Below are 24,110 nucleotides of genomic sequence, written 5' to 3' on the forward strand. Positions count from 1 at the left end.
AAACTATTCCACAAAATTGAGGAAGATGGAATACTCCCTAACACATTCTATGAAGCCAACATCACTCTGATCCCAAAACCTGACAAGGACCACACAAAGAAGGAGAACTACAGGCCAATATCACTGATGAACATAGATGCAAAAATCCTCAACAAAATTCTGGCAAACTGAATACAGCAATACATCAAACAGATTATACACCATGATCAAGTGGGATTTACACCAGGGACACAGGGATGGTTCAACATCCGCAAGTCAATCAACGTGATACACTACATTAACAAAATGAGAAACAAAAACCACATGATCATCTCAATAGATGCAGAGAAAGCATTCAACAAGATCCAACACCCATTTATGATAAAAACCCTCAATAAAATGGGTATAGAAGGAAAGTACCTCAACATAATAAAGGCCATATATGACAGACCCACAGCCAACATCATACTCCACGGACAAAAACTGAAAGCCATCCCTCTGAGGACAGGAACAAGACAAGGGTGCCCACTTTCACCACTCCTATTCAACATAGTACTGGAGGTGTTGGCCAGAGGAATTCAGCAGGAAAACGAAATAAAAGGAATCCAAATAGGCAATGAAGAAGTAAAACTCTCGCTGTTTGCAGACGACATGATCTTATATATAGAAAACCCCAAAGAATCCATTGGAAAACTATTAGAAACAATCAACAGCTACAGCAAAGTTGCAGGGTATAAAATCAACAATACATAAATCAGTAGCATTTCTATACACTAACAATGAACCAACAGAAAAAGAACTCAAGAACTCAATCCCATTCAGGATCGCAACAAAAAGAATAAAATACCTTGGGATAAATTTAACCAAGGAAGTGAAAGATTTATACAATGAAAACTACAAGACTTTCTTGAAAGAAATTGACAACGACATAAAGAGATGGAAAGACATTCCATGCACATGGATTGGAAGAATAAACATAGTTAAAATGTCCATACTACCTAAAGCAATCTACAGATTCAACGCTATCCCAATCAGAATCCCAAGGACATTCTTTACAGAAATTGAACAAAGAATCCTAAAATTCATATGGGGCAGCAAAAGACCGCAAATTGCTAAAGCAATCCTAAGTAAGAAAAACAAAGCCGGAGGCATCACAATCCCCGATTTCAAACCATACTACAAAGCTACAGTGATCAAAACAGCATGGTACTGGTACAAAAACAGGTGCACAGATCAATGGAACAGAACTGAAAGCCCAGAGATAAAACCACACATCTATGGACAGCTAATCTTCGACAAAGGAGCTGAGGGCCTACAATGGAGAAAAGAAAATCTCTTCAACAAATGGTGCTGGGAAAACTGGACAGCCACATGTAAAAGAATGAAAATCGACCATTCTTTTTCACCATTCACTAAAATAAACTCAAAATGGATCAAAGACCTAAAGATTAGGCCTGAAACAATAAGTCTTCTAGAAGAGAATATAGGCAGTACACTCTTTGACATCAGCTTCAAAAGAATCTTTTCGGACACTATAACTCCTCAGATGAGGGAAACAATAGAAAGAATAAACAAATGGGACTTCATCACACTAAAGAGTTTCTTCAAGGCAAGGGAAAACAGGATTGAAACAAAAAAAAAGCCCACTAATTGGGAAAAAATATTTACAAGCTACTTATCTGACAAAGGATTAATATCCATAATATACAAAGAACTCACACAGCTTAACAACAAAAAAACAAACAACCTGATCAAAAAATGGGCAGAGGACATGAACAGACATTTCTCCAAAGAAGATATAAGTATGGCCAATAGACACATGAAAAGATGTTCATCATAACTAATCATGAGGGAAATGCAAATCAAAACTACACTAAGATATCACCTTACACCCGTTAGACTGGCAAAAATATCCAAAACCAAAAGTGACAAATGTTGCAGAGGTTGTGGAGAAAAAGGAACCCTCATACACTGTTGGTGGGAATGCAAACTAGTGCAGCCACTATGGAAAACAGTACGGAGACTTCTCAAAAAGTTAAAAATAGAAATACCCTATGACCCAGCTATCCCACTACTGGGTATCTATCCTAACAACCTGAAATCAGCAATCCCAAGAATCCCATGCACCCCTATGTTCATCGCAGCATTATTTACAATAGCCAAGACATGGAACCAACCCAAATGCCCAGAAACTGACAACTGGATAAAGAAGATATGGTATATATACACAATGGAATACTACTCAGCCATAAAAAAGGACCAAATTGTTCCATTCACATCAACATGGATGGACCTTGAGGGTATTATGTTAAGAGAAATAAGCCAGACAGAGAAAGACGAACTCTACATGACCCCACTTATAGGTGGAAGTTAACATATAGACATGGAGAACTGATCGATGGTTACCAGGGAAAAGGGGTGGGTGGGGGGAGGGCACAAAGGGTGAAGTGGTGTATCCACAACATTACTAACAATAATGTACAACTGAAATCTCACAAGGTTGTAATCTACCATAATCTTAATTAAAAAAAAAAAAAGAAATGCCAGAATTCAACAAGTGTATGGAGTTATTTAAATAAAGATAGCAAGACATTATTTAAACAAGAATAAAGAACTTACAGAAAGTACAAAATTGCAAGCATTATAAGCACCATAAAACAATTTTAAGAAGAGGGAGGAAGAAGGGAGAAAGAGTTTCCACACCTGTTCTGTCTGACAAGGAGACAACACCCACAGGGGCACCTGAAATGTGGCCACTATAGAAGAACTAAATATCTAATTTTTTTTAATTTTAATTTTAACTTAAAAACTAATATTCAATTTGGTTACTGGAAAACTTTTATGTATATTTAGAATAACCTGGATATGTGAGTCTACTTTTTCAACTGTAAATACAGATCAAGTATCCCCAATGAAAATTTAGTGTCTAAATTAAGATGTGTTGTAAATGTAAACCACACACAAAGATACAGTGTGAAAAAAGAAAGTAAAATATCTCATTAATAATTTCATATTGATTACACATTAAAATGACAATATTTTGGATATGTCAGGTTAAAAAGAATATTATTAAAATGAGTTTTACCCTTTTTAATGCAGCTACTAGAAAAATTAAAATTACGTCTTACATTATATTCCTACTGACGATGCTGCTCTAAACAATATACCCTAGCATCTGAATACCTGCCTACTACTTATTCCTTCTTCTATTAATCATTATTAATAACAATAATTAACAGCTGTTCTTCACCAATATTAGACTATGCTAAATGCTTTACACGGATTATCTCATTCAATCCCTCTCAAATAGCAGGTAGGTTTTATCATTATCCTCATTTCAGAAATTTTAAATTAAGCATCACAGAAGCTTAAGTCAACCCCTCAAGGTCACAAATCAGTAAATAATAGTGCAAGGATTAGAATTCAGTTTGCTTTGAAAGTTCGTATTCTTAATCATTGAGGCTCTACTATCTCCCATCCTAAATTTATGTTCTTGGAATTTACATTATGAAAGACACTGCCTCCAAAACAGTTATTTTCCAGTCGAAAGTTCCCATTCAATTCTCTTTTTTTATTAAACACTATGGGGGAAAAAATGCACCAGGAAAGAAAAAAAAATGGGGGACTCCAAGAACAAAGACTAACCAAAACTCTATAAATTTGGCTTCTAATAATTAGGTGCACAGGTAATAAGCATTCTATTTATTTTATCATAATGCAATACACACTAAGCATACTAAGTACATTTTCTAAACTATTAGCAGTTGGTAATTTGAAAACACAGTAAAGGGCCGGCCCCGAGGCCAAGTGGTTAAGTTTGCGCACTCTGCTTCACCAGTTCAGATCCTGGGCGCAGACATGGCATCGCTCATCAGGCCATGCTAAGGCGGCGTCCCACATGCCACAACTAGAAGTACCCACAACTAAAAATATATACAACTATGTACCGGGGGGCTTTGAGGAGAAAAAGGAAAAATAAAATCTTTAAAAAAAACACAAAGAAAACATAGTAAAACTAGCCTTCCCCCAACCCTACAATATATTACAGTTATTATTTCTTGGCACTTATAAACTAAACATGGTAATAAGTATTTTGCATGTATCATCTTATTTAATTCATAACAATGAAGTAAATGCTATTCTCCTCATTTTTCATATGCTGAAAATAAGGCTCAAAGAAATAAACTGCCTAAGGTCACGCAGCTAGTTAAGAGGCAGAGCAGGATTTAAACCTAACAAATCCATTACACTATATCATCTCTCCATCATCAGGGTGATGAGGCAAGCGACAGCACATCTTGAAATACACCCTCTTTTGCTTCTAATACACCTCTGATGAAGTTTGACAGTGAACAGTGGCACCTGAATTTATCACCTCCATTAAAATGAGGTACTGATAGTTAATTTTTAAAGAGGTAAATAATTTGAATATAGTACCATATATACTATCAAATGTAAATTACGCACTTATCTACATTCTAAGAAACACTACAAAATATTTGATATACATAAAAAAGAAACTTTGAGATCATTAAGTCTACAACTCCGGGCACAGACAACTTTGTGGAACTGTTTTTTGATGCATTTATGAAAATAAACAATTGTCCAGTATTTACTGCCTGTCATTAGAGTGCTATAGGTATGCTGCTAGAAATATGTAAAGAGTACTATAGTGATAGCACAAAGGAGAGAAGGGTCAGAATCAGGAAAGATATCCCAGAGTCAGAGAATCCTACATGAACCATGCTACAAGACCCAAACCGCCAGTTACAATTTAATCGTTAGACACATTCTAACTTAAACCATATTCAACCAGCAGTTACCTGTGCAAAGAAAAACATGATAATGCAATCTGGAAAGAAATAATTTTTTCCAACCACAGAACTGAGAAAAATCTCTATCACTTACTAGAAGCAGGTGTATAATAAGACAATTAGCAGACCTCTCTTTCCATCTATAATATCTACAAGACAACCTAGTGAATGTTCACGTAGAAATGTTTTGCTAAATTTATTCTACAGCAGTATATCCCAAATTTTAACCTGCAGATAGGAATAATACAGAAGACGTATGTCTGCCCCTAAAATTCCCTTCAGCAAAGTTTTCTAACATTTCTACCATGTACTCCTTCACTCTGTGAATTCTGCCTCACAGCACCACAGTTTTGAGAGTTGAAAGAATTTGAGTTAACCATGTAAAAAGGTGGCTCAAAGGAAAATTAAGAAATCATGACATTAAAAACAGCAATTCTCCAACTTTAACTTCAATAAACTCCAAGTTTATTGTTCAAAAGAAGAATATCTACTAGGCACATACAAAACAATGTGACTTAAAACTACAAGTACTCAAGGCTCCCCCTTAATTATCATAGTAGTCCTTTGAAAAATCATAGTAGGTAGAAAAGCCTAATGCTTAAAAAATGAGTTGTATCTTTTAGACTAAAACAGATTTAAATCATTAAACAAATGAGAATTACGCACTCATCTATTTCTTGAACACTGTGCTTTAAATTATCACTATTCTCAACAAGCAAAGGTCTGGAAAGGCTTAAATCTAAAACAAAAACCTGCCTTTTTAAGACTCAAATGAAAAGTAAACAGCAGTGAAGCCTCACTCTCTTGCCCAGAGGGGGAAGTCTTTGAGTCACTGACACCTTGTTCTGTTTCCAAAGGCCAAGCATAACTGCAGGTATTCACACTGGAGTTAAACAAGCCCACTGGTTACCTTGGAGACTACCTATCCCCAAGCATCTACCTAGTAAGTAAGGTCAACCAGAAAGCATCCGTCAATAATTCTGAGTGTATTCTATGCATGATCTGTCTGCAGTGGCATATAATTTCTATTTTCATAAAATTCCTTTGTGGTAAACAATAAATATTAATCTCAACTTACAGAAAAGCCTAAAAGGCTAAATGATTTTGCTAAACCAAAGAGCCTATGGTAAACAGAATAATGGTCTCCCGAAAGACGTCTGTATCCTAACCCCCAGAAACTGTGAAAATGTTGTTAAATAACAAGAAGCAATTAAGGTTGCTAATCAACTGACCTTGAAATGGGAAGATTATCCTGAATTACTGGATGGGCCCAATGCAATCACAAAGGTCCTAACATAAGTGAAAGAGGGAGGCAGAAGAGATAGTGTCAGAGTCAGAGAGATTTGAAAATACTAGGCTGCTGGCTTTGAAGATGGAAAAGGGGCCACCAGCAAAAGACTGTGTGCAGCCTCTATAGGCTGGAAAAGGCAAAGAAACAGATTCTCCCCTAGAGCCTGCAGGAAGCATGCAGTTCACGAGACCCATTTCAGACTTCTGACCTCCAGAACTATAAAATAGTAAATTTGTGTTGTTTTAAGCCTCTAAATTTGTGGCAGCTTGTTACAGCATCAATAGGAAACAAATATGAAACCGAAACCTGTCACCAGTCTGCAAGAATTTGCTAAATGGTTTGGTAAGAACATAGGTAGTAAGTATGTAGTAAAATTTAGCAACGATTTGCTTATAAAAACCTCTGTCCAATTAAATGCCATAAAATTCAACTTGTATACTCTTAACGTTATAGTTTCTTAATTCCCCTCCAAAAAATTAAATAGTTAATCCTGAATTTAAAAATTTCCTTTTAAAATATAACAGCAAATTATTTGCCCAGTACCAAGAAAAAATGACATATTCTACAGAATTTTTTAAATAAAACAAAGTTTACACTTTCCAGAAAACTTACTTTTTATGAAAACTTAAATTCTCTAAATCCTTTTTCTTTTCTTGTTCCATAAAGATATGCAACATAGTAAAAGCTTGATAATTCAAGGTCCACATTTGAAAATTCAAAGTAATATGAAAAAAGAATACATTTACCTGTCTTAGCTTTTAGAGTGTCTCCTTTTCCTTCAGTATCTCATTCCAGCTCTCACTATGCCCATTTCAAAATTCTTCTTTCAATACACTTATATGTACACATAAACACACATACATACATTCACAACTCAGAGAATTTGATACTTCTAAATCATTGTGGACTAAGGAAAGCAGATAGCCACGTAAAGATATGTAAGTTAAATAAGAGGCGGAACAGCATTAGTAAGAGTTCTGGTTTGGAGTAGCTTAGGTTTAAATCCTAGCTCTGCCACTTAATAGCGGGATGAATTTAGGTCAATTACCTAAGCGCACTCAGCCTTGATTTTTTTCATCTGCAAAACAGGGATATAGTCATGCGTCACTTAATGACAAGGATACGTTATGAGAAATTCATCACTAGGCAATTTTGTTGTTATGTGAACATCATTAGAGTGTAGTTACACAAAGCTAAATGGTATAGCCTACTACACACCCAGGCTATCTGGTACTAACCTTATGGGACCACTGTCATATATGCAGTCCGTTGTTGACCGAAACATCATTATGCAGCGCATGACTGTATTCATATGTTCCACTCAGCAATTTTTTGAGAATTAAATTTTAAAATGTATAAAATCTCTGACATCTTAAGCACTAAAGAAGCAGTAGCAAAATTATCGAATGATAATAAAAATAACGATGAATTTGATGATAACATAGAACAAGACCAGGGCAGGGGTGTGATAAATATTTTAATACTATTTCAAAACAAGATAAAATTGATGATAGTTAGTTTGACTTTGGAATAAATGAGATGTCACCATAGTAGTAAAAGATATATTTAGAAATTACATGTTTACTAAAATATAGGATTGTGCTAATTACCAAAGTACACGAGGATTAACCATTATTTATTATCATAGACTTGTACTCATGTCAAAGCATCTTTCTTAACACTCCAAAACTGAATATATAATTTTCAGGCTCTATATAATCCCTTAAATTAAATCTTTTTACAATAGTTGCCTATTACTTGAAAATACTCTACCCTCCCTCTATCAACACAGCAAGATTACAGTTAGAATTCTTTTCAACTGGGAGGAAATAAGACTGCACATATAGAAAAAATAATAATTATGCAAGGGGAAAGGGAATAGAATAACAGAATCAAGTCCAAATGTAAACAGAGCATGTTTCCAATGGCCAAGTAAATGTAAAACTTGATGCCACCCAGATTGTAGACACTTTTTTAGTCTAGATAACCTTTTATATTGTCACCTGGCACAATAGTTGGGGCATAAACTCACAGAGCCAATGATCTTTGAAACTCTAGCCTGGGTCTATGGGAGACAGTGTTTCCATTCAAAATTACTCGTGGCAATATAACCTGAGGATTCATTTTCTCCTACTTGAAAGTATTAACTCTGCAAAGCCTTATACTGTTTTCCTCTAATTTACAATACTACAATAATTTTCAAGCTGGTAAAGGTTCTCTCAGAAGAACTAAGACCACTATAGTTTCTTTAATATATTTTAATATGATTTCTTCTAATTTTTAAGAGAATAGGGTAAATTTACATAAAGTATTTAATACTGTGATGCAGGTAAATTCTAGCTTTAAAATTGTTCTCTTTCAATAAAGAAAGTAGGTAAAAGGTTTCTAAACTATACTCACTATTCCATAAAGCCATCAAAAGGTCACTAAATGGCAACAACTTTATTACTCACTTATAACTAGCAGAGGGGCAGCATGGTTCAGTTTACTAACAAGAGAACAGACTCTGCCATCAGTTTAATGTGTGCCTGTGGGCAAATCACTCAACATCTTTGCATCTGCTTCTTCAACCATAAAAAAGGAAAAATGCTGCTGACCTGCCTCAAAGGGATGTTATAGGAAATAACTAATGATTATGAAACTTGAAAAATGTAATGTGCCATTTAAAAATATTCTGCCTGTAGTGTTAAAAAAGCTTTATAAACCACATATGCTGACCCTGAGCATCTTACGGGGTCATTGCCTACAGTGGTCTGTCCCAAAATTAACCTTTCTAATAAATGCTACTAGGGATCCCAAGAACAGCATTAGGTTGGAAGGAGCCATACAGCACGGAGAATGTTCCCTCCAACCCTCATAGCTTACCTTTTAATAGCAATCTTACGCAATTAGATTTAATTAATAGCTAGTAGCTGTAGTAATAATCTATAGGGCTCTAAGGGCTAATGTTACAGATGACTGGGGCTATTCACCACCTAGTAGTGGTAGATATTCAAATAACTAGCAATATTTACTGAATGTCTACTGAATGCTAAACACTGCTACATGTGAGGCCTCTACATACCTGCCAAAACTTGAAGCTAAAGAAACACAGCGGTGACCTATATAAATCATTTGGTAGTAGAGAAAACAGCATATTGAATGCAAATAAAATCTTACTAAAGCTATCAAAAAAGAATGGCACAGATCTGTTAAGTACTGATATAAGATGAAAAAAAAAGTACACAACAATATGTATAGTATAAGCCCATCTGCAAAACCAAACCTAACAAAATAAATATTCATATGTAAGTTTACACGTGCAAAGAAAAAGGTATGGAAGAATATTTCCGAAACTGTTAACTAAAGTTGCTAATAGGAAGTGAGACTGGGGAAGGTAATAACTTTTACTATTTACTATATACATTTCTGTAGTTTTTAATATTTATAGCAAATTTCTATTGCTTTTATAATAAAAAGTCTTTAATTTTGCTGGGAATAGAACTAGTTTAGAAAAATATGTCTCCAAGTCGGGTCAAAGCAAAATTAGGTGACTTACTAAGTGTCAAAAGAACCTCTGACACTTAACTTTTTTTGGCTGAGGAAGACTAGCCCTGAGCTAACATCTGTGCCAGTCTTCCTCTACATTATATGTGGGTTGCCGCCACAGCATGGCTGATGAGTAGTGTAGGTCTGTGCCCAGGATCCAAACCTATGAACCTGGGCCACCAAAGCAGAGCATGCTGAACTTAACCACTACACCACAGGGCCGGCCCCCTGAACAACTTTTTTTAAAATCACTGAACACAGGCCAGCCCCTTGGCCTAGTGGTTAAGTTCGGCACACTCCACTTCAGTAGCCCGGGTTTGGTTCCTGGGCGCAGACCTACACCACTCCTCAGCGGCTATGCTGTGGCAGTGACCCGCATACAAAATAGAGGAAAACTGGCACAGATGTTAGCTCAGGGCAAATCTTTCTCAGCAAAAAGGAAAAAAAAAATCACTAAACACAACTTTCACTCAAACTATTCAAATAAAGAACAGAAATGCACAGCTGGCTCTGTGGCCTAGAAGTTGAGTTTGGTGCACTCCACTCAGTGGACCAGGCTCACGGGTTTGGATCCTGGGCACAGACCTACACCACTCATCAGTCATGCTGTGGCAGCGACCCACATATAAAATAGAGGAAGACTGGTATAAATGTTAGCTCAGGGCTACTCTTCCTCAGCAAAAGGAAAAGAAAGAAAGAAAAAATCCAAAATAGGTCCTTTGGTAAGATATCCAAACCAAGATAAAATTGAAAATATGAAAAGCTAAATTTTTAAAAACTCTCCAATAGGCATAAGCCAAGGGGCCTCATTTAAACTCTGACAGCGATAGTAGCTCTTTTGTCTTCAAGCCTGTTCAGCTTTCCTTTTACCCCTCTCTAGAGTAGAGACTCTTACGCTTGGCAAGGCCCCAGTGCTCATTTGCCCCACCTGCATAGGCTCTGGATGCTAGACAAGCTTCAGGTGACTGACTGCCACATCAGAACAGTGATCTGATCAAGAGAAGAAAAAAGTTTTTGCTCTACATAAGCAAGGCTAGAGGTGGATGCTCACCCAGAAAATAAATATCTCCAGTGGTTCACCTAATCCAGTAACAACCCTCTAGGCTTGGAAGTAAAATTTACTTTCCCCTTGAAAGAACCCCATCTGGGCAAGCCAGCAGCAAATTAGAAGAGAGGACAAGCACTGTATTTACTAAGAGAAGCTTCTGCATCAGGAAGGGCTGGGATAAACAAAGGTTTGCAATAGGAGTAAAGAGTTCTTAGAATAAAGAAAGCTGGTTTCCACTTTCCATTAAACATTCTGTTGTTAAGGATTTCATAAAGACAAAAATAACAGGTTTTAACCACACATTTACAGACAGCTAATCTTCAACAAACGAACTAAGAACATACAATGGAGAAAGGAAAAGTCTCTTCAACAAATGGTGTTGGGAAAACTGGACAGCCACATGCAAAAGAATGAAAGTAGACCATTATCTTACACCATGCACAAAAATTAACTCAAAATGGATGAAAGACTTGAATGTAAGACGCTAAACCACAAAACTCCTAGAAGAAAATATAAGCAGTACACTCTTTGACATCAGTCTTAGAAGGATCTTTTTGAATACCATGTCTACTCATGTAGGGGAAGCAAAAAAAATAAACAAATCGGACTCCCATCAGACTAAAGAGCTTTTGCAAGGCAAAGGAAACCAGGAACAAAACAAAAAGACAACCCACCAATTGGGAGAAAATATCTGCAAATCATATATCCAACAAGGGGTTAATCTCCAAAACATATAAAGAACTCACTCAACTCAACAACAATAAAACAAACAACCCAATCAAAAAATGAGCCGAGGATATGAACAGACATTTTTCCAAAGAAGATATACAAATGGCCAACAGGCACATGAAAAATATTCAACATCACTAATCATCAGGGAAATGCAAATCAAAACTACACTAAGATATCACCTTACATCCATCAGAATGGCTATAACGACCAAGACAAAAAATAACAAATGTTGGAGAGATTGTGGAGAAAAGGGAACCCTCATATGCTGCTAGTGGGACTGCATACTGGTACAGCCACTATGGAAAACAGTATGGAGATTTCTCAAAAAATTAAAATAGAAACAGCTTATGACCCAGCTCTCCCACTACTGGGTATTCATCTAAAGAACATGAAATCAACAATTCAAAGAGACTTAAGTACCCCTATGTTCACTGCAGCATTATCCACAATAACCAAGACATGAAAACAACCCAAGTGCCCATCAACTGATGAATAGATAAAGAAGATGTGGTATACATATACAATGGAATACTACTCAGCCATAAAAAAAGACAAAATAGTCCTATTTGCAACAACATGGATGGACCTTGAGGGTATTACACTAAGTGAAGTGAGCCAGACAGAGAAAGACAAACACCATATGATTTCACTCATACGTGGAAGATAAACATGTGGACAAAGAGAAGTGATTAGTGGTCACTAGAGGGGAATGGGGATGGGAGGTGGGCATAAGGGGTAAAGGAGCACGTTTATATGGTGACTGACAAACAGTAACACACAACTGAAATTTCACAATGTTATAAACTTTTTTGACCTCAATAAAAAAATATTAATTGTATTAAAAAAATAATAATAAATAAGTAACAGGCTTTAATTTTCATCACAAAATTGCAACCTTTCCCTGAAACTTCGAAATCAACTTTTAAGTTAAAAAAGACTAGAGTCACTTTATCACGCTGAAAGCCTATTCAAATTTCCAAGGGTTCGCTCACTCTTTCCCTAAAACTAATAATAATAGCTACAATTTATTAGGAACTTACTATGTAGTAGATCCTGTTACTACATTTAGTCACCCCCAACAACTCCGTGAGTTGTACTATAACCATTCCTCATTTAGACAAGGACACCAATCTTCTTAGAAACTTTAAGAAAACTGCTCACAATTTCATAAGCAGGAGAGTCCCAGTTTAATCCCAAACTGTCTTGATTACAAAATCCTCACTCTATCAGTTTATAAAAGTGAGAGGCTTTTACTGGAATAATACAGCCACTATGTACCAAAAGCTCAGAACTATGTGAAGCACAGCGTAAAGCATTTTAAATGTTATTTCATTTACTGCTTACACAACCTTGTAAGGTAACTATTATTATCACTATTTTGCAAAAAAATGAAACTTATGTTTACTTTCATTTCAAAAATAAATAACTTTATCCAAACTTCAATAGCCAAGTAAAGAACAGAGAGAGAGAGTACTGGGAACAAGACCTCTCTTTGTAAGCCATACACTCTTAATCACTAAGCTACATTGTTTTGGGGCATTTTAACTAAACAAAGTTGGTTTTTATAGTCAGATTCAAGTATAATTCTTACTATTAGTAAAGTGGGTCTTTTCTTTAAATGCCATTTGCTCAAAGGTTTGATAGTTTATAATTTTCATTTGTGCTAGAGTAAATAATAAAAAAAATAGTAAGTGTGGGGTCGGCCCAGTGGCATATTGGTTAAGTTCACGCACTCTGCTTCAGCAGCCCAGGCAGGGTTCACAGGTTTGGATCCCAGGTGCGGACCTAGCACTGCTCATCAAGTCACCCTGTGGCGACATCCCACATAAAACAGAGGAAGACTGGCATAGATGTTAGCTCAGCAACAATATTCCTCAGGCAAAAAGAGAAAGATTGGCAACCGATGTTAGCTCAAGGCCAATCTTCTCCACAAAAAAAGAAAAAGAAAAAAGAAGTGTGATTTTCAATGAAACTTATTAAAGTTATCAATGACTATACTCTCATAAGCAATTACACCCCTAAGATTATCAAATTAGGAGATAGCACTTTTCTACTTGTCAAAACCCTGACACAGGACTTCAGATATGCTAGAGTTAAGACACATTGCCAAAAATGTATCTATAAATTAGAAAACGGCTCAAATAGAAGTTTATATACAGTACCCATCCCACTGTCCAAGATACACTGTAATCTGACACATTTTAATAGTATAAAACTATATACAGAATTATTATTCTCTTAATTGATGACAGCTAAATTTATAATTTTAAAGTAATACCTGCACTATTTTCTATGAGATTTTCTTCCTTACAAATCATAACAATGGCTCAAAGAATCAGCCTCTCTACCACCTGGCTGCCAACACCACTGTTAAGCTGGAAAGACACTCAAACCAGGTAGAATAATGCAGAATTTTGTACTTCGCTCTTAATTGTATCCTTAAGCTAAGTACCTCTAGTTATCCACAGTTAGATATCATCCTTGCCAAAGATGACCCCATTAGGCAAATGACTGAATGTGGGAAAGGTAAGAGCAAACATACATTAACTTTTATAATAAACAGTTTCATAAATAATACCCAGTGTACTAAAAACTATACTTTCAGAGCAAACTTTTAAAATTATTTTATGAAATGTTTCCATGAATCAAAAGCTATTTACTTATAATAGAAAAAATTCAGACTTTTCTTAGAAATTTAAAAAGGCATTTTAAGCTATATATGCATTTCATATAACGCTAACATTTCAGAAACAATATAATAAAAACTTTTCTGATTGCACAGCGATTTAAACAAAAAGAAAATTACAAAATAAAATGAGTAGCGACCAGTTGATTACCCATTTTTCTAATGGTAAGAGGAGAAGGCTGTGCAAACAACTATTTTTATTAAAATGATTAGCTGTAGAACAGCTAACAGATGATACTACAGAGCTGTGTTTCTTAATATTCTGTATTGTGAGTTCCATTGAGAAGCTGGTGAAAGCTACGGTTCCTCTCCCCAGAAAAATGTATGGCTATACGAAATTTTGCACGTAACTCTGGGGAGAGGAGAGATTTATAGCAATCTTGAAACCAGTACTTGGACCTTCTGAGCATCGTATGGGCAAGTATTAATTAAGGAATACTGAGAACTATATTCAGAGTAAGACAAGTGTTGTTTGTTGCTGTTTTAAAGCTTTCCATCTTTTTTGCCTCTTTTATTCTGTCCCTTGTTTCTATTCACCAGCCTAAAATATGACCATTAGTATACTATGGTGAACATTAAGTTTGATTTCTCTGTCTCTGTAAGCTGACTCTAGTAGATCTGCCTTTCTATTTTCTAGACTTCTAGAAACACATTATCTTCCATGGAAAACTTGGAAATCCGTGGAAATCTATCAGATTTCTAGAAACACATTATCTTCCACAGAAAACCTGAATGTCAGGATTTCCCGCACTCCTAAACAAACACAAACGTCATAATTTTTATAACAAAAGTTCTCTTTTAAAATTAAGTTAAACATACTGCTTAGTAGTTTAAAAGATAACAAATATACAGTCTTATTTTGATGTAAAGTAACTAAATGAAAATATTTCAATCATCTTGGGAACAAAAGCTAGTTATAGCTTATGTTTTGTTCAATGTCCATTAGGTTTAAAGGAAGCCCAATTGAAAAGAAAGGAATATTGACACATTTTCTTTAATACTTTCTGTCTTTTATATTCAAGGTAAGATACAAGCTAAAAGTGATGCTTTACACATAGATAATCAATACAAATTTTAAATAATTCTACCTGCAGTGTATGTCTTATCAAAATCCAAACCTTACACAATCTGCAACACTTAAATATCAAGAGGATTAATATGACTATGGATTCCATTGCTTACTATGGTTGTCATCGTACACAGAACACTAGTGCATACTTCTCACGAATGTAGAAACACCGTTTTTCTGTGACACCAAAAGGAAGGCAGCAAGAGTCCTATTTTTAAATAATTCGTCAATAACAAAAGTTCGCAAAATATCTATTACTAAAAAATTAACAAAGAACATCTGTATCTTGTTTATAGCCACATTTCACAGCAATACACCAATTGGTACTTTCCACAAACATAAAATATACATATTTATTTCCAAAAATTACACAATCCTAACTTCATTCTAAACCCATTTTCCAGTTATTCAGCCAAAAAATCTTGGTGTCTGCCTTGACTCTTTCTCTTTTCTCTACATTCAATCTGACAGGGACTCTTTTTGGTTCTACCTTCAAAAGACATCTAGAATCTGACCACTCCTTGCCAACCTGACTGTGGCGACCACCATCCCACCACCATCCTTTATTAAAATAGCTTCCTAACTGGCTACCTTCTATCTTCAACTTGCCTATAGCCTGTTTTTTAACACAGTGATCCTTTAAAAATATAATGAAAATTTGCCACTCTATAATGAGACTGCATCACTCCTCAGTTCAAAATCTACAGTTGCTCCCTGTTTCTATCAGAGTGAAAGCCAAAAGCCTTACAAAGGCCCTCAAGGTCCTAGGTGATCTGACATGACCTACTCCGCCCCTAACCTGCATCCCCTTTACCTGTCTGACCACATCCCCTCTAGTTCTCTTCCTTCCTTACTCCACTTCAGTCACCTTGGCCTTTGTGCAGTTCACTGAACACATCAAGCTGCCTTTGAGGCCACATGACTAATTCTCTCACATCCTTCTGTGAAGTACAGTAGCTCCCCCTTATCCACAGTTTTGCTTTCCGTGGTTTCGGTTACCTATGGTCAACTGCAGGTCTGATAATATTAAATGGAAAATTCCAGAAATAAACAATTCTTAAGTTTTAAATTGCACACTGTTCTGAGTAGTGTGATGAAATCTTGCGCCATCTCACTCTGTCCCGCAAATCATCCTTTTATTGGATCCCCAACCACTGACACTGCCCGCTCTAGATACCCAACCATCAAACATTGCCCCAGCCTGATAAGCCTCCTTCCGATATACGGATGTATCATCAGAAGGTCAACAGCAGCCTAAGGCTACGTCCTTCACCTCACTTCATTCATCACATAGGCACTGCATCATCTCACATCATCACAAGAAGGGTGAGTACAGTAAAATAAGATATTGTGAGAGAGAGAGATCACATCCACATAACTTTTATTACAGTATATTATTTGTTTTATTTTATTAGTGATTGTTGTTAATCTCTTACTCTCCCTAATTTATAAATTAAATTTAATCATAGGTATGTATGCATAGGAAAAAACATAGTATATGTAGGGTTCGGTACTATCCGTGGTTTCAGGCATCCACTGGGAGGTCTTGGAACATGTCCCCTGCAGAGAAGGGGTGATCACTGTATTTGTGCAAATTTCTTCCCAATAAAGCCTACTAGACCACCTTATTTAACACTACAACCTCCCCAAACTCCCCATTCCCTATCCTCCTTACCCAGCTCCCCTCTTATTTCCATACTACTTAGCACCTAACAAACTGGATAATTTATTTATTATGTTTATTCTTATTTTTCTGCCCCTCAACCTTAAAATGTAAGATCCACAAGGCCAGGCAGGACTTTCCACTTGTTTTGTTCACTGATATATCCTAAACAATAAGAACAGAGACTAGCACATAAGCATTCAATAAACACTGAAAGAATTTTTAAAATGTCCAACTCCTTGGTGGCCACTTGCCACAATGACACAAAATATCTGAAGTTAAACACTCAGCTCTCAACAGGGTTACCACAGACAGTATTACTATGCTAAAAACTGAAAAGTCCACTCCTATAATCCAAGAAAATTGAAAACATATGTTCACACAAAAGCTTGTACATAAATGTTCATAGCAGCATTATTCATAATAGGCAAAAAGTAGAAACAATTCACATGTCCAACAACTAATAAATGGATTAACGAAATGTGGTATATCCATAAAATGAAATATGACTGAGCAATAAAAAGAAATGAAGTACTAACACATGCTACAAAATGAACCTTGAAAATATTCTGCTAAGTGAAAGAAGTCAGATACAAAAGGTCACATATTGTATGATTCCAGTGATAGGAAACGTCCAGAATAGGCAAATCCTTAAGACAGAAAGGAGATAAGTGATTGCCAGGGGAGGGACAGAGGGAAGGGAGAATAGGGAGTGACTGCTAATGGGTACAGGGTTTCTTTTGGGGAAGGTGAAAATGTCCTAGAGTTAGATAGTAGTGATGGATGCACAATCTTGTCAAAATACTACGAAATACTGAATTATACACTTTAAAAGGGTGAATTTTATCTCATTTTCTAAACTTCAAAAACAAAAAAAACCAGAAAAGACTGCTCAGTGGTCACTGCTCACTAATAACGGAAGGCTAAGAGTTGGAATGCCTTCTTGGCTGTACTCAGTTCTAAAAATCCCATCCACCAACTAATCACAGCACAAAGATTCTTAAAAGAGGAGGAGAGCGTCTCATCATTTGTATGCAGCAGCAAGCAGAACTTTCATACCACATTCAATCCATTCAAATTCTATCACCCGAATCTTCAACACAATCACTTCTCACACCTGGTCCACCACCATCTCTCACCAGAACCAACCTGGTAGCCTTGCAACTGATCTCCTTATTTCCACTTTTGCTTCCTTACAGTCCATTCTCTACACAGTAGTTATTGTTCTTTTTTGAAAAAGTATATCAGATCACTTCACTGTCTTACTCAAGACTCTTCAATGACTTCCTAACACACTCAGATTTTACTTTGTCCTTACTATGGCCAAAAAGGCCCCATATCGTACTGGCCCTTGTGACTTCTCTAGCCTCATCTCCTACCACTCGAGCCCTAAAGGTCTTCTTCCTGTTCTCCAAATGTGCCAAGGTCAAACAGGCCAAACACATTTTTCCTCAGAGCATTTGCACTTGTATTTTGTGCCTGGGATGTAAGAAGAGCTTCTCCAGATAACTGAATGGCTCACTATATCACTTGTTTCACATGATACTTAAATGTCATCTCCTCAAACAAGCCCTTCATTACATCTAATCTAAGGTAACACCCTGTCACTCTAACCTCTTACTCTGACTCTGCTTTATTTCTCTTCCTAGAACTTCTCACATTTTTCTTGCTTGATGTCTGCCTACCCTAATAGAAAGTAAACTCCAAGAGGGTAAGAACTCTTGTTCTGTTCATTGCTGTATCCTCAATACTTAGAACTATGTCTGGTACAAGGAAGGTATCCAATGACTGAATTTACAGGCTGAGATAGGAAAAACAGATTCTTCAGTGAAATATGTATTCATCTAGCATACTTTTTTAAACTACAATAAGCAAAAAATCAGCAATTTGGACAGAAAAGAAGACAGTATTTTACAAAATTAACTGTTCATCAAAAAGACCAAAAATTTATAGAACAAAATACACTTGCCATGTTATGAATCGAAATCCCTTCAAATGTTATAGTTAAATGTTAACTATGAAGTTAACATTCACAATGGATTAACCAAGCCTCTGATTCTCTTCATCCTGCCTGCTCTTATATCCTAATTAGTAGATAGACTTGGATGTGGATCTCCTACAGGTCCCTTAAATGCTCAAAACTCTATTCACCTTTACTCCAATGACAACACACTTCAAATGACAACATCCATCTCATGTCCCAAGACAGAAACCTCCACCTTCCTCCTAGCCCAGGGAGAGTTACTAGGTCCTAAATTCTACTTCATAGATATCTCAGATCTATCCCCTGTGCTCCACTCCCATTGCATTAGTTCCAGGCCCTTACTCACTTCTCACTTGGACATCTTACCCATAATCTCCAGACCTTTCATTCAGATCTCCCTTTTGATGTATTCACTACAAGATTACCAAAGTGATCTCTCTAAAATACAAATCCAACTTCTTTACCCCTTCTTAAAAACCTTCAGTGGTTCCATGTAGCTTTCCAGAAAAATTTCAACTCCCTAACTTATTAGCCTCATCTCCCATCACTGCCCTCCTAATCCCATCCCAAACACATTATGCTCTAAATTAACCCAGCCACAGTGAACTACTTAGTTTCCAAATATATCATCTTCTATTTTCTTATTTTCCAGTATGGTGTTCCATCTGTCTGAAACATTCTTTTCTACCCTTCTTTGCCTAGTGAAAGCTTTAACTCAGCTTAGATGTCAATTCCACCAGAGAACTTTCCATGGCTCTCTGATTTAGATGTCTTCTTCTGTCCTCCCAGAGCACTTACCACAATTACTGTATGTAGCAATCAATACTCTTACAATTCAATATGCACTATGTTTTGCTTTATTTTTCTGTGTCTTCTACTAAATTGTGAGCTCCTTGCAAGCAGGTCTGATAGCTCATTCACCTTCATTCTATATTGCCTGACACATGGAAGGGGTTGTTGTTAAATGAATGATTTATGTAAGAGGGGAAGAAGGAAGGAAGAAAGAAGGGAAAACGGAGAGAGAGGAAGAGGAAAGGTAGGGAGGTTGGGAAGGAAAGGAAGAAGGGAAAGAGAGAGGAGGGGAGTCAGGAAAAGGAAGGGGGAAGGGTCGGGGGAGAGGGAATGAGAACAAGCACACAAGCAAAGGTCATTAGAAAAGGCATTTGTAATCTATTCTTTTTATGTGGTCTAAGCTGGTGATTACTGAAGAGAGAATGCTACATCTGAAAAAGGCCATCTCTCCAGATTCTAAACACAAACACCTAAATCACTTATCCATGAAAGATTCTGAAATATCTAGCCCACCCAGCCCGTTTAACTTCAAAATTTACTGCAGTGTAATGAGAAATGTTAATAACATGCACAATACAGAAGCAGGGAAAAAGTTTTAGTTAGGAAAAAAAGTAGGAAATGAATCTGATGTAATTAAAATTAAGTCTTATCACAATTATTTATAAACTTTAATTGATCACTTCCAGATAATGTGCTATCACTGACATTGAAAGGTCTATGAAAAGTATGAAAAATAAATCCAACATAACATCAACATCATGATCTACGTTAAAGCACAAAACTGCTTTCGTGTTATAGTCATATTTCTCAAAAACACACTGGGCAAAAATATTACAAGACAGGGTATACTGTCAGTAAAGAGGCTTTACTTATTTAAATAAATTCTTGCAGGTAATACTACAGGAAAATTGCTTCTGAAACATATAACTTAAAATGATATATATTTTTTTCTTTATTTGGGGATTTAAAGCAACAACCAAAAAAGTATTAGTAACCAACTCTTTCAATTACCTCAACACACTGTCACTTAACAAAATCTACAAATTTTCTGTGACTCACAAGACAGATAATACAAACTTAAAAGCTAGCTTCAAAGTACAGATGTGTTTGGTAAGACCCAACAAATGGCATGAACCCTCCTACAGCTCAGTTGTCATTACAATATAGAAATTGGGAACACACACACACAATAATTAAGCCCAATATAATCAATACAAAATACTTTTTGAATTGTAATTTTGTTAAAGCAAAATGCCACTCATGATCAGCCTCCTCTCAACCTTCACCACATAAGAATTTAGGTTGTAAGAAATAAGCTAAGTTTTTAGTACTATTAATTACTAGTAGATTTGCAAAGAGAAGACTTACTATATTTACAATAACAGGAAGTTCTTTTTGTATAAAATTAGAAATTTATTTTAATAACTTTCCTTTTAATAATACTTATCTTTTTTTTAAAAGCAGTAATAATGGAAATGCTGAGCACTTAAAATTAGTAGTTCTAAAATGATACCAAAAAATTTGCATTTGCCTAGTACTATGAAACTTATAAGGCTAAAGTTTCCAACGTACTTTCATTTTTCAAACAGACAAGTTGAAAACAAAAAGAGAAAGGAAAGGAGGAAAGAAAAGAAAAATATTTTAAATGTAAAGGACCTTCAACTTACTACATTTCTTTTAACCAAACATTAACAGAGTACCTATATTGCACCATGCACTACATTGGGAACTATGACAGATTACAACATTTATTCCAAACTAAATTCTGTATTATTCAGCTTCTGAATTCATTATATATTATTCAACTCAACACTTTTCTTAAGAAATTCTTGTTCCAACCCCAAGGAAGATACACTGTTTCTCATAATAAATTCACTTGTCACTGTTTTACACAGGTCACAGGTGTTGCTGCTAGCATCTGTGACTAACAAAAGGGGTTCGTTTATGAAACATTTCTGATTATTTTTTCATTTATGTGAAGGTGAGATACGAATTTAGCAGATATAAACTGTTTCAGGTAGCAGATTATAGCACCTCGAACTCAAGAAGAAAAAAAACTAAAAGATCTGGACTAAATTGAATTACCTTGTATAGCTGAAAAAATATTTAAGTAGCCACAGCTTTTACTTTCTTCCATAAACACAAGCATTACAAATTTTAATTTGGATGCAGTACCGTAAAAGCAGTCTTCACTCTGAACAGAAATACATATTCTTAAAAACAATTTAAGGGACTGTCCAAAGTAGATGACATTTACACTTTAACATGCTATCTGTTGCATTTCTGTACTTGTGAACACACACTACCCTTTTCAAGCTCTTCTGAATATGTAAGGGGTGAAAAATATCTGCTAGTCTCCAAGTTCCACCAGTTGAATCTAGACATTTCAGATATCGAAGGCTTTTTATTCTAGAGTGTGTTAAAAAATGACAGCATTCAATCACATATTCTCTAAAGTAAACAAAAAAACCTGTGTTTTTATTGCTAAATTTCTTCCACCAATTAAGCAAATCGTACTTTCTAGACAACATCCTACATTCAGTTAACGTGTTTACATTTGAGAGGAACCTGGCCATCGATTTTCCACATTGGTTTTATCACAATGCAGTACAGCATCTGACAATCTACAGACCAAATGGGTCAATAAAGAAAAAATAAACCATATAACCCTAAATCCCTGGAAATAGAAAGAACAACTGCTCTGAGTTGTGTAAAGATCATCAAAATTCTCTTTAAAAATCTTTCATTAAGATTATTCTCACGGTTACTCAAATACGTTTTCTGCTATAAATTCGCAGTACCGTTCACACAATAAATGAGATTTTCATCAGTGTAACCGATAGAACTACAATACAGTTCAGTTTCTAGAGTCAGATTACTTGACCTGCTTTTTCTGTTTTACCTTTTAAAACACTTGAATTCATGCAGCTATTCCTATCATTCCCTGCAAAAAGAGACTATAAATGGGAGAATCATCCTCAGCGAGCTACCTATCCTCTAAGTGGCTCCAAGTCCAGCAAAGCCCGCGGACATCCTCGCCAGCTGACCCCCATCGTCTCTGAGGAAGGGCTCGGGCACCAAGCCACCAAACACACCTTCTTCGGCAAAACTCGGAGGCCCCACACACGACCTCGATCAAAGCCCCACTTCCTGAATTCTAGAAGCCCAAAGGTTCGTTTTCCGTACGCAATCTTACCTTCATGATGATTCTGGGATCGCGATCCCCTCGAAAACACCAGATTCACCTGCACCTGGAGGGAAAACAAAAGACACCGAGTCAACACCAAAGGCACCCCTCTGCACCGGCGGAGGCGGAGGGAACCCAGCGAAGCCTGAACCCCGAAAGGGCCATAGAAGGCGTCAGTCCCCCAACCATGAAACGCCGATTCGGGGCTCCCTCTGGCCTCGCCATCCCCGCAAACCCAGAAACAGCTCGGCAGCTTCCCGTCCCCATTGTCGGGACCCGACGGAGTTTCCCGTCTCCGACAATGACGCCATTTCTGTCAGCGAAGAAACTCACAACAAGCCCGGGGTCCGGCGCGGGGCCGCCCGCCCTCCCCGCCGGCCGAGCCGGTCCGAGCTGAAGGGCCGCAGCCCCGCGTCCGAGCGGGCGCAGGCCCGGCCTCGAGGAGCCCGGCGGGGCCGCAGGGGCCCGGAAGCCGAGGGCCGCGGGCAGGACCGACCCTCCGCAGAGCCTCTGCCCGCGTCCCGTTCCGAGGCGGAGACCCGACAAGTGGGAGCCGGAGCCGCGGCCGCCCGGTCACGGGGACAGCGAGAGGACCGAGGGACCAGGAGGCGGCACAGCCCCCCCGCGTCGGCCCGGGCCCCCCACCGCGGCCGAGGGCCGCTGAAGCGCTGAGTGTGCGGCCGCCAGGCTGGGGGCGACTCGGAGTCGGCAACTGCGGGGGGGGCAGGGGCTCCCGGGAGGCCCTGAAATCGGGCGCCCGCGAGACCACCGTAGCGATCTTCCCCTGCTCCTCGGCCGGGCCCAGCGACTCCCAAAAGGACCCCCTCACGAGACCGCGAGAGCCTCAGAAAATTCCCCTACCTTCCTCGGAGGCGAGCTCTGACCCTGGCACGTCCAGAGTCCCCTCCCCTGCTCCCCCCCAAAACCAGCAGGCCCGGGGGAGAGATGGGGGAAGAAGGGCGGCGGGTCCAGCGGTTGCTGAGGCTGAAGCTCCGGCTCCTCCTCCTCCCGCGGCGGCGACTGGTACCTTTGTTTGGCGGCCGCTCGGGCTCCCTCGCTGGGGGGAGGGGGGACGACGAAAAATCCCTCCCGGACTGGAGGTCCGGGCCCCCAGTCGCGCTGCCCTCCAGAGGACGGCGGCGACAGACCCTCTGCGGCTCCCTCCGGGCAAAGGTCCAGGCGGTGGCCGTGGCGGCGGCAAGCTTAAGCTCAAGAGTCTCCCTCCGCTCCAGCACCCGAGCTCCTCACTCCGGACTCGACTGACGGGCAAACATCGCTTCCCCCCCAACCCAAGTCCCCCCCTTTCCCTCTTTCTCCCCTCCCCTAGATTTTTTCCC

The 24,110-nt window shown here is 37.8% G+C and overlaps 1 protein-coding gene across 6 annotated transcripts in view; it reads right to left on the reverse strand.

The window, feature by feature from the left end:
• Positions 1-23,935, reverse strand: part of ARID4B (AT-rich interaction domain 4B) — a 148,843-nt gene extending 124,908 nt beyond the window's left edge. For 5 of the 6 annotated variants that reach the window (XR_006887387.1, XM_046652161.1, XM_046652160.1 and 2 more), the window contains exons 1-2: positions 23,635-23,769; positions 22,783-22,837 (exon numbers count right to left, since the gene is read on the reverse strand). Coding sequence is in view for 5 of the 6 variants with exons in the window: in XM_046652161.1 (XP_046508117.1) it covers positions 22,783-22,788 (6 nt within the window). In the remaining variant the exon portion in view is untranslated. Of the gene's footprint in view, positions 1-22,782; positions 22,838-23,634; positions 23,770-23,800 lie in introns of those variants that run through there. The other variant, XM_046652159.1, reaches the window with a different exon arrangement.
• Positions 23,936-24,110: the final 175 nt, after the last annotated feature.

Source organism: Equus quagga, chromosome 2, assembly GCF_021613505.1.
Source record: "Equus quagga isolate Etosha38 chromosome 2, UCLA_HA_Equagga_1.0, whole genome shotgun sequence".
Classification (NCBI taxonomy): Eukaryota; Metazoa; Chordata; class Mammalia; order Perissodactyla; family Equidae; genus Equus; species Equus quagga.